Source organism: Lygodium microphyllum, chromosome 14 (assembly GCF_053477565.2).
Source record: "Lygodium microphyllum isolate KBCC chromosome 14, Lygodium_microphyllum_v1.1.10, whole genome shotgun sequence".
Taxonomy (NCBI): domain Eukaryota; kingdom Viridiplantae; phylum Streptophyta; class Polypodiopsida; order Schizaeales; family Lygodiaceae; genus Lygodium; species Lygodium microphyllum.
This window is the reverse complement of record NC_141148.1, coordinates 22,836,706-22,848,932: the sequence shown is the minus strand read 5'-3', so window position 1 is coordinate 22,848,932 and position 12,227 is coordinate 22,836,706. Positions and strand designations below refer to the sequence as shown.

Sequence of the window (12,227 nt, the reverse complement as noted above, 5' to 3'; positions counted from 1 at the left end):
AAGAGGTAGGAAGGACAATGCTGAAGAGCCGTCCAAAGTCTTCCACAAGCTAGCGATACTCTATCGCCAGTCCAGGGAAGAGTAGGGTGACCGGGTGTCCAAGGAAACTGTTGTGGAGCGCGAATGCCTCCATTGTGAAGCCATTGTACCAGGGAACCATATGGATGACCCCCTTTGTGGAGGTATAGGGTGAGCTAGCCAGTAGCTCCCGGGCTGTGTTTGTTGAGGTGAGTTGTATCATGAAGATCCCTTGACCCATCAGGACCGCCTCCACAATTTGCGCTGTGCCGATATGCAGTGTGGAGTGAAGCCAATCCCGAAGCTTAGGGCCGTGGATGGGGAGTGTCCTACTACTTGACCAAATATCGTTGTTTCTTTAAGCTCTAGCTTTGTGGCACGGACAGTCAGAGCTGTTCCTCAGAGAGGATGATGCGCAAGGTATTTGACTGGGGGCCACTCGTAGAATGCATCGGCGTTCGACTAGAGGTTTCTATTGCGCGTCCTTGCTGAGGACCTACCACTCACGTTACTGCGTTGCCGGAGGGGGGAGATGTTGTTGCAAAGGAAGGGAGCAACTAGAGGGGAGGAGGCTAATGGCGAGGGGGGGGGGGGTGGTGGGAAATTCTTTTTACACAGTGGGGGAGGTGTTGGACATTGCTATAGGCCAGCTTGCAACGGGCGAACATATGTGTTAGGCCTGTTGGATAGAGCCGGGTCTCCGTACGGGAAAAGGCGGAGAGGTAGACGGTGGAGGCGAAGGAGTCAGGGCGGAGGGGCGGGAAAACAGCTCCTCAGGTGAGAGGACAAGGCAGGATTAGGCGGGGGTTGGGGGGGGGGGGGGGTTCAGGCAGGGGCAAGGAGGTAGGGGCAGAGGCGTCGAGCAGGGGTGGAGGTGGCATTGTGGGAGGTCGCGTAGGGGCAGTGTCGAGCAGGGGAGGAGGCGGCGTCTAGCAGGAGGAGGGGTCGCGCAGGGGCATCGAATGGGGGGGAGGGGTCGAGTAGGGGCGGAGGCGGCGTTGTGGGTGGTCATGTTGGGGGGAGAGGCAGTGTAGAAGGTGGGGGAAATGACAGGGGAGTAGCGGAACAGAGGCGGGGGGGAGCTGGTGCGATGGCAGGGGGTTGGAGTTGCAGCGAGCGGGCGGCAGGAGCCCTTTTTTTTTTTGGCATACACCATCTAGGCTATTTCGTTTCTCTATCAACCTAGTTTGAGCCTCCTCTATTAAAGTTATATATAGAAAATCATTCGGATCTTGCACACCAAAAGGAGAAATAGGAGAGAGTTTTGATTCATACGACTCAAAGGGGTTGTATGAACTTGACACTTGGTCTTACTGACATGAAGAAGATGGGTTGCCAATCATTCCAAATGTCTTATGTCCTCCGTGATTGGAAAGGTAGCCAGCCTTACCAATTGGTCCGGATGGAGTAGCAAGGATGGTAGGAGGGGTGTACGTTCAACCATATGTGATGCAGAAGTACTTTTGAAACTCCCTCAACATGAGACTAAAACGTGGAACATGAGTAATTGAAGAAGGTGAAGGTGAAGTTGGGGTGTTGTTTTCCTTGCCAAGTACATAATGCCTCCTCAGGGCCTCCAGTGATGGAGAAACTTGATATGATATCATGAGGTCCTGAGAAGAAGGTGACTGAGACATTGTGATTCGGTTACAAGTCGTTCGTGTGCCTCACATAGAACTAGAACTCCACAATATCTGCAGGATACTTTTTACAAGAGCATTGGCTTTGATACCATGTGAAGAAAACTATGGAGTAGCTGCTAGGGCTTGCATTGCGGAGACCAGAGTGTACAAGCATGGCAGAAACACAATGATATAGACACAAATGTGCAAAACTCAAACCCTAAAAGCAAAACTCAAAACTCATACACAAAAATAAACACAAGCAGGAGAGAGAAAGAGAACAAGTGAATGAAAAGTGTAAATGAATGAAGAGTGTACAGAGTGCTGAAGGGTAGAGTAGTAGTATCGGAGAGTGACGTCCACCGGAGATGGATTCGGAGGGCTCTGATCACTAGTTCGGAGTGTCGGAGGAGAGGAAACTACAAAACAATGATGCCAAACGCTATTGGAGAACCAAATGCAAGTAGTGATGATGTAGAAGGACCTAGGCGGCACCAGATGGCTGCAAACGCAGTAGATAGAGGAAGGGTCTTCAACATAGTCGCTTGGGCAGTAGGATGCCAACGCAGGCAGACACAGCAACGCAGAGGGAGGAGAGTGATTGGCCACCTGATGTTTGGGTAGCAGGATGCCAAATGCAAGTAGTTGGAGGAGGTGAGGATCTTGGTGATGGCTGATCAGCACCAAATGCAGCAAGGGGAAGACCTTTAGGCAGTGGGTTGTGGTAAGAAGCCTGCACAAAGGGATGAAAACTGAATGGGTGGGGGCAGCCTATCTATTTTTAGATGTGGATGGACCATCCCCAATTAGGGTTTCATTAAAACTCTCTTGAATGACGCACCATTTTAGGGTTTTTCATTGAATAAGCATGCTTTGGGGCTGTTTTAGAGGCTAATCAGCATGTAATGCATTTTCTAGCTCAACAGTCAAGTCATGCACATGAGGCTTTACTATCATTGTCAACTTGTGCTTATCCCAACTTTATGAAGGCTAGTTTTAGCGAGTACTCACTTTATACTGGTTCATCTTTCAGATAGCAAAGGCATTAATTGCGGCAGGAGAATTACTCTCTGCAAACACTATACAACAACTAGCTGAAAAGACTTTCGTTCCAGCTACTCGCTTCTATAAGGTCCTTTCTAGTTGTAGTCGCCAAATCATTTCATTGTAGATAACCTAGTTGTTTATATTGAAACTTTTTATTTCAATCTAACTAGGATGGAAACACTGCAGTTTGGAGACCTACAGGTGGAAGTAACAGCACAGAGATGCTACCTTGGATGTTTGTTTGCTCTGATCTTCGGGTAAGCATCAAAGTTGACAGTCATTTGTCTGAGTATATTCATTCTCAAGGTACAACTTATTTTAGACAGAATCACTCATACTCCATTGTTTCCATGTATTTGCATGATTTTTGATCTTCAATATTATGTAGATTAACAAGCAACAGAAGCTAACTTGTCATTTCGTGCAATACTCAACAGCAAAAACTTGTGATTTCATACTAAACTCACTTTACTGTTTGCCAACAGTGTGATATTTTGATAGGAGTCTAACAGCGTAACATAGATAAGATAGTATTTTTCGTGCAACTGTCAAACTTGTGTATGTTCATGTCAGGCTTAGACAAGTTGTGCAAATTGTTGAGTTGAGAATAGATGTTTCAGAAGTAGTTAAGCTCGTGTAGTGTATCTATGATTGTGAACTGGTTTCTTGTGAAACATAATTTGCAATTTATGTGGTTAGGCTGAAGTATGCTGGCTCCAATGTATGTATTTGCACTGGGTACATTATGACTTGAAGTTTATTATTGTTTATGCCCATTTGATAGCATCAAGAAGTTGTTTGCTTAGAGTTCTTTAAGAAAGGTTGATGTGCCATTGTTCTTTCCATCTCTTAGATGGTTGATAAAGCCTGTTTAAGTGTTTTATATGGTCAAGCAAACTTTCTATACTATATACTGTTTTGTGTACCATAGCATGAGCAGTATATTCAGATATGTGAAATATTGGTAGGATGGAATTGAGATCCTTTCACTGTGTTTGTACATATCTGTCTCATTCCACATCCAGGCATGGACTCATGGATGGGCCTTAATGCTAGGATTGGAATGCTTTTGCATCAATGGTGTTGAAACATGGCCTTTGGTCTTGGTTATATCCCCCCTTGACCATGGCTATACCTTTTATTTGATGCAGCACATGGAAACCTGGGGCAGTTTGGATTGGATCTATGTGATGCATGATCATTCTTTCTTGCCAGAGGTCTTGGAAATTTGGGTTTTGCAACACTATGTTCTTTTTGATCACTTCCCTTTGGTGTTCAAGATGCTTAAGCACCCTGTCCATCTTTTCTGATACTTTTTAAGCAAGCTGCCTTTGTGTTTTGATTCCTCTTTTCTCTAGCATAAGATATTTGATGGCTATATGCAACCGTTAATACATAAGTTCTCATTGGATCTCCATCTTAAGGGGCAGCCTTTCTTGATCCGTTGGTGTTTAATGTGTAAATGGTTGCCAAGCAACATGGAATACATCATGCTACCCTTTGTAGACAAAGATTGCAGGTTGCCAAACAACTCCTAGCCTTGGCACATTCTCTTCTGATGGACTTATCATGAGATTCTCTTTTGCTTCCTATCTCTGTGAGATTGTTGCAGCTCATTGATACTTTTCAAAAGAGATCTTAACAGTAGGCTAAAATTGTTTCATTATTAGAGGGATTGCTAGATAATAGTTGTCAGTCACATAAATCCTATTAGGGTTTGCATGCTTCCTTTGCTAGGGAAAATGTGGTTGAGTTGAGCTATTGAGCAAGTGAAATGGTTACTAATCCTCAAGCAATTGTGCAAATGTGCAGAAACTACTTTATGGACTTGCTTGGATCACAATCCTCTATTTCAGACACAGTCTTGGCAGCCTGTTGATTGCTTTGTGATCTGGTTAAAGATCAAGTCTTGCCAGATGTTGCTGACCTATTGGATGCGGATATCACACAAGATGAAGTGATGGAAGTTTTGTTGTGTTTGCCCAAAGATAAAAATCTTGGATGGGATGGTATTGCTAATGTGTTCTTTGATATCTATGCAACTCATTTGGTTGCACCTTTGAGAGCTTCATGTCAGCAAGTTTGGATAACAGGAAACATGCAGCGCTCTTAAAAAGAGGGTGTCATTAAATTGATCCTCAAAGTGCTGTTCCCTTTGGCTTTGAAGTACCGGAGACCGATTTCCTTGATGGGCATTGTGTACAAGGTTTTTACCAAAGACTTGGCTAATAGATTGCTTGAATACCTTCTTGAGCTTATCCACCCTGCACAGTACAGATTCATCACAAGGATGAATATTCTACATAATATCTTGAATGTCATAATGGGGATAGATTATCCTCACTGCACAAAGCCAGAAATGGTGATTATTCAATTGGATCTAGAAAAAGCCTTTGACCATTTGGAATGGTTCTTCTAGGGTCACTTAATGCAATGTATGGGATTTGGTCCTAGAATGTTTGGACTTATTGACACCACTTTGGACTCCTCTTCAAGAGTTTTCTTCAATCGTGGCATCATGGACCCCTTTCCTCTTTGCTGATCTGTTAGGCAGGGTTGTTCGTTATGTCCTTTGTTCTTTGGTCACTCATCCCATTTTGATGATATTGTCTAGCCTCGTGGCTAACAATGAGGTGGTCGGCCTCTCTTCCTGTACAAGAGCAGTTGGTAGGCCTAGCTTTGGCTGACAATACCTTCATGTTTCTCAAGGCTGACTGTTATAATACACAAAGAGCAATGAATACACGGGACTTGTTTACCCTTGCTTCGGGGCTTCACATTAATGCCTCCAAGTCAGCCCTTACTAGTTGCAGCAAAAGTGTTCTTCAAGCATTGGGTTGGCAAGGGGAGGTTTACCCAAAGCCACTGTTTTTAGATACTTGGGATATCCTTTGGGGGTGCATGTCTCGCCTAAATTTTGATGGACTAGATCTCCACATGCATTATGGACAAATTCATATATTGGAAATCACAAGCCTATAGCCTTTCCATATAAGATTGAAAATAGCTCAGACAATCATGGAACCAATGGTTTCATATTACTTATCATTGCTCCCTTGGCCAAAGTCTTATCTACGAGATATCACTGAGCCCATCTAGTTTTTTCTTTGGAATAAGCATTGGGCTGGTAAGGGGAGGTTTACCCAAAGGCACTGTTTTTAGATACTTGGGATATCCTTTGGGGGTGCATCTCTCGCCTAAATTTTGATGGACTAGATCTCCACATGCATTATGGACAAGTTTGTATATTGGAAATCACAAGCCTAAAGCCTTTCCATGTAAGATTGAAAATAGCTCAGACAATCATGGAACCAATGGTTTCATATTACTTATCATTGCTCCCTTGGCCAAAGTCTTATCTATGAGATATCACTGAGCCCATCTAGTTTTGCTTTGGAATAAGGATACAACATGAATGGGCATATCTTGGAACTCTTGGCACCATGTCTGTAATTCAAAATGAATGGGAGAAGGGAATTGTTTTGGATTTGGAGAGACACATACATATGAGATAAGGATTAGCTTGCCTAGAAGGGCAACAACACTTGGGGTCTATATAAAGGTAAAACTTGGTGAAAATCTATAGTGGTGAGAGGCTGGCTCAACAAAACGCCATTCAAATACAAGGTCTTTATCTAGCCAATGTTGATTGGTGCGCTTCCGCTTACCTTTGCACTCTCCAAACGTCATATTTCAAATGGTTGCAATTTCTTTTGTATGCCAGCTGTGGAAACTTCCCACCATTGGTTGCTTTCTTGTCCAATCATCACAAGGAAAGTTTGGCCATTTGGTCTTATGTGGTAGGGCTATTGATGCTTCCAAAGGACCGCGGGTCTTTGGGCATCCCAAGTTTTTGGATCTTGTGCAGCCCAATATGAGAGTGCTCTTTCACTTTTTACGCTTTTGGGGGTTGTTGGCATATATGGACTATGTGAAATGCATGCACTTTTGATTCTTTTGTAGGATTGGAGAGTTATATAGTCCGCTTGAAAGGCCTTCTTCATTAGCAGCTTGACGTGATTGAGTTACCTAATATTCTCCCTCAATAGGATTTGCTTTCTTGGTACGTCGTAGTTTCTTCAACTTCTCTATTACGTCATAGTTTCTTCAACTTCTCTATTGGTCATGTAGACCCATTGTACTTTTCGTGATACAATATCTTTGTACTCTTGGTCATGATGTCCTTTTGAGATTATGTTTTGGTATCGATACAATTCCCTTTCAGAGGGAAAAAAAGAGAGAGAGTGAGATCAGTCCTAATGACTATGGTTGAACTGAATACAACCTTTGTTGTTGGGTATTTGACTCACGCCTCACTTACGCCTACGCTCATATGGGAGTGTCTGTGATCAGTAGGACACTGGGGCACTTTTTACTCTCGGTAGGAGAGGTTTTTTCCCCCAGACTTATAGTCTTATTGTCGTATGTGCTTATGTGCTTATGTTACACACTTATGGGCACTTAATGTGTGTTGGGTGTGAACACCCCCTACAACCCTAAGGTTTAAGGGTTGTACTTTGTACTTTCTAGTGACACTCTTTCAGTCAATTGGATTGGGTGTTGTGCTTCACTTTGTCTGTCTCACTCTCACACTGTCTACTGCACTCTTAGCTGCACCTCGATCCTTCCATCTCACATTTGGTATCAGAGTAGTCTTCTGTCTGCTGTCTGCAGCTCCCATAAGCTCTGCCCAGTCGCCACCAGTCCACCAGTCTGCAGTCGACACCCACCAGTTCAGCAGCTCGACCTGCAGCTCGTCTGCCCGCCAGCACCACTTGATCCTGCTCGGAAGCTCCGATAGCTCCACCAGCCTGCATGTGGCCAAAGTGCCTCTGCGCCTGTCCGTTCACCAGCGCGCAGATCCAGACGCCGCCTCCTGCCTCCAGCACGTTTGCCTCCAGCCGCCAGCTCTGTTGCAGCCCCGCCACCATGTCCGCAGGGCGCCGCCAACTACAGACGTCACCAAACATGCCCTGTCAACGTAAACGTTTGCTCGACTGTCCTGTCCGCCTGCAACTTGACCAGCGACCTGACATTTGATCGTCCGCCTGCAATCCACGTCAGCAACCCGTCGTTTGACCGGCGTCCACCCTGACCACGTTAGGTATTTTTTAACAAAAATTATATCCCTTTATTCCAGAATCAATTTCTGGTAGAGGAGGTTCAGCAGGCACCGCAAACAAGATACAAGTGTGGGCTAAATTTGATGCAAATTTCTGGACTTGTTCATCAGAAATTTTGGGGCTTTTGTGTATTTTGAGGACAGTTGTATATGAACTGCTGTTACAGTCACAGAAAGACTGTTTTGAACAAATTTTTGACAAAAGATTTTGGGGATTTTGATATTACAGTGTTGCTGAGCACTGTTTGCACCTTGGGAAGCGTGCATTAAAAGACGGTTTTTTGACAGAGTACGCCCTTGCACATTAATTGCACAAGTGTGCTTGCTGCAATTTCTGGAAATTTGCAGATTTCCAGTCCTTACTGCTTTGACATTGCTCATTTGTCTTTGGAAATTTGTCATCATGGCAAATCAGGGAGTTGATGTATTTACGTATGTATCCAAGGAAGACAGATTGGACGGAAACAATTACTCGCTATGGTCATTCATGATGAAGAATGTATTAGTGGCCAAGAATTTATGGGATTATGTCAGTGGAGAGAAAACTTGACCGGGAGTTGTAGCTCCCATTACTCCTCCTCCTCAAGGAGCACATGGACAACGGGGACCTCAGTCCTCTCCACCTCAGCCACTTCCTCCAAGAACTGCAGCTCAAAAAGCTTGGGATACACGTGATGCACAGGCCTTGTCGCTGATTGCTTTGGCAGTTCAGCGGTCCATTATCCCTCACATTCGTTCAGCATCTTCTTCACGAGATGCATGGCTGACTTTGGAGCATATGTTTGCAAGAAAGAATGAGACTCGAATCTCTTTCTTGAAGATAGAGTTAGAGACTTTGAAGATGAATGAGGGTGATTCTATGCAAGATCACTTGAATAAGATTCAGGACTTGAGAGAGCAGCTCATGAATGTAGATGAGTACTTTTCGGATGCACAGTTGATATCCATCACCTTGAATTCCTTACCTCCTTCATACTTGTCTTTTCATACTACATTGAACCTCACCATGAGGATTGCCGAGCACTCAGTCACTTTTATGTTTGCTTCTAGAGGAGGAGCAAACAAGGAAAAATAGTGGTGTGGATGCTATAGTCTCTGAGCAGGCTTTTGTGGCAAGACAGAAAGGCAAAAACAGCAAGGTGAAAAATGCTCCACAGAGTTCTGGTACTTCGGGCACATCACAGAATCAGACACAAGGGGGACGCAAGCTAAAAAAGGAAAATGTCATTATTGTAAGAAGCCAGGCCACTATATCACTGAGTGCAGGAAGCGCATTGCCAAAGAGAAGAAGAAGGAGTTAGGAATGCCTGTTTCTACTACTCCTTCCACTGCTAGTAAGTCCGCGTCCTTTGTTGTGGACAGGGACTATTGTTTTTACACTTACAGTTATGACATCTCTTGGGCCGATAGAGCACTTAGCTCTACAGAGGATGCTGACACTTGGTTCTTTGACAGTGGTGCTTCTAGACATATTACATCTCGCAGAGATCTGTTTGCTTCAGTTAGTGCACCTCCCGTTGGGAAATCTGTACAGTGTGCCAATAATGCATCATACCCTGTTCGTGGTATTGGGGAGATTCAGCTCACAGCCATTGATGGCTCTATTCTCCGCCTGCAGGATGCTTTGTTTGTGCCTGGAATCAAGAAAAATTTGCTTTCTATTTCTTCTTTGGCACGTTGTGGGTTGCAGGTCACATTTGATGATGACCGTTGCATGGTTAGAGATAAAGAACGCATGACTTTGGTCTTGACAGGATCTTTGTGTCATGGTTTATATGAGTTGGATGCTCTTTCAGTAGATTAGACGGCATACTTGACATCCACTCTTACTCCTGCTATGATATAGGCGGAGTTATGGCATGCTTGTTTGGGGTATGTAAACTTTGGCAGCTTGATGCTTTTGCAGCGTACTCAGATGCTGGATGGCTTACCTCTCTTGGAGAGACCTCCTGAGCACTTATGTGAGGGATGCATTTTGGGGAAAATGCATCGTTTCTCATTTCCCCGTGATTTTGCTTTTAGAGCAACAACCAGATTGTAGTTGGTGCATTTAGATGTTTGTGGGCCTATGCAAACCATGTCATTGGGCGGTTGTTATTATTTTGTGACATTCATTGATGACTTTACACGTTTTTGCTGGGTCTACTGTTTGAAAAAGAAGTCAGAAGTGTATGATGCATTTTTGGTTTTCAGTGCACTTGTTGAAAATCAATCTAGATGCAAAATTAAGACTCTCCGTTTGGACCGAGGGGGGGAATACATGTCCTCTATGCTGAATTCTTTCTTGAAGCAGAAAGGCATAGTCCATCAGTATACTACTGCCTATACTCCACAGCAGAATGGGGTAGCAGAGAGGAAGAATCGGTCACTCATGGACATGGCCAGATGTATGCTGAAGGCAAAGAGTTTGCCTCATAGTTTTTGGATGGAAGCAGTCATGTGTGCTTGCCATATTTTGAATAGATGCCTTACCAAAGCTTTGAAGACCATCGCACCTTTTGAGGCTTGGAACAACCGTAAACCTTCTGTTGGTCACTTCCGTACCTTTAGGTGTCTTGCCTATGCCCATATTCCACAGGTACTTAGAAAAAAGTTGGACAACAAGGCTGTTAAGTGCATTTTTATGGGATATAGCAATGAGAGCAAAGGCTATAGACTCTATGATCCCGTTCCAAAGAAGGTTTTTGTCAGCAGGGATGTTGTTTTTGATGAAAAATCAGAATTATCCTTGGCTGGTTTGGACACATATCAGGCTGTCCGTGATGTTTTTGAAGGGCTGCTGCCCATTACCTTTGGTGATTCAGCTGGAGCTTCAGAAAATGAACCTAATGTTCAGCCAGCTGCTCCTATGGAAAGTGCAGAAATTCAGCCATTGGCTGATCGGAATATTCAGCATAATGCTGAAACTGAAATTCAGCAAGAGCTTGCACACAGTCAGGAAGCTAGACAATTACCTAGATGGTATTTGCAGACTATGCAAGATAGTCCTTTGGATGCACCCATGGCTGGTCGTACTAGAAGGCAAACTCGTTTGCATGATTCAACACATACCATGGAGTTTGTTATGGCAGCAAGTACTTTTGATAATGAAGAGCCTGAATGTTTTGAGGATGCACAACACAGTGTGCATTGGATGGCAGCAATGCAAGCTGAATTAGATTCTATTACTAAGAATCAAACTTGGGATTTGGTGTCCTTGCCATTTGGGAAGAAAGCCATTGGAACGAAATGGGTCTACAAACTGAAAAGGAAAGCAGATGGATCCATTGATAAATACAAGGCACGGCTTGTAGCTAAAGGCTACGCACAGAAAAAGGGCATTGACTATGAGGAGACATTTGCTCCTACTTCCCGTATGACGACCATCAGGTCTATGATTGCTTTGGCTGCACATTATGGTTGGACAGTGCATCAGCTAGATATCAAGACTGCATTTTTACATGGGGAACTTCAGGAGGAAGTTTATGTACAGCAGCCCATTGGTTTTGCAGTTGAAGGCTCAGAACATTTGGTATGCAAGCTCAAAAAGGCACTATATGGTTTGAAACAAGCTCCTAGAGCTTGGTATGCAAAAATAGATGCTTTCTTGCTTGGTCAGGGGTTTCTAAACAGCTCATCTGAGTCTACCCTTTACGTATGTAAAGAAGGGGGATCTATGCTGATTGTATGTCTTTATGTTGATGACCTTTTGCTCATTGGAACACATGCTAATCAGATTTCGGCATTCAAATAAAATTTGCAGCAAACTTTTGACATGTCGGACTTGGGAGTTTTGCATTACTACTTGGGCATCCAGTTCATACATGATGCTCGAGGTATTGGGCTATCACAGTCAAGGTATATTGGGCAACTTCTTGAGAAGTTTGACTTACAGGATTGCAAGCCAGTTTGTACCCCCATGGAACCTGGACTGAAACTATCATTACATGATGACAGTAATTTGTTTGATATACATACATATGCTCCTGTAGTTGGATGTCTTATCTACCTATGCAACACTAGGTCGGACATACAGTTTGCAGTTTCAGCTTTGAGCAGGTATATGCATCAGCCACGTATGTCACATTGGCAAGCTACCAAGCATGTTTTTCGTTACTTGCAGGGTACTCGATCTCTTGGGTTGCTTTATGCCAAGGGGGGACCACTGCAGTTACATGCTTACAGTGATTCTGATTGGGCTGGTGATTATGATACACGTCACTCCACTAGTGGCAATTGTTTCTTTCTTGGCTCTTCTTGCATTTCTTGGCTTAGCAAGAAACAATCCACTGTTGCCACATCATCATGTGAAGCTGAATACAAGGCAGCTTTCACTACCACAGTTGAATGCGTATGGCTTAGACGCTTGCTAGCTGATCTGGATGTATCTGTTACGGAGCCTACTTCTTTGTTCACTGACAGTCAGAGTGCCATTGCAG

General features: G+C 44.0%; 1 protein-coding gene across 1 annotated transcript in view; it reads left to right on the top strand.

Moving 5' to 3' along the window:
- The window catches only part of LOC148025413 (LOW protein: ammonium transporter 1-like protein), a 76,833-nt gene that overhangs the window by 43,552 nt on the left and 21,054 nt on the right, over window positions 1–12,227 (top strand). Inside the window, exons 7-8 of the mRNA XM_087692537.1 lie at window positions 2,674–2,772; window positions 2,874–2,944. Coding sequence (XP_087548663.1) covers window positions 2,674–2,772; window positions 2,874–2,944 — 170 coding nt within the window. The remainder of the gene's footprint in view (window positions 1–2,673; window positions 2,773–2,873; window positions 2,945–12,227) is intronic.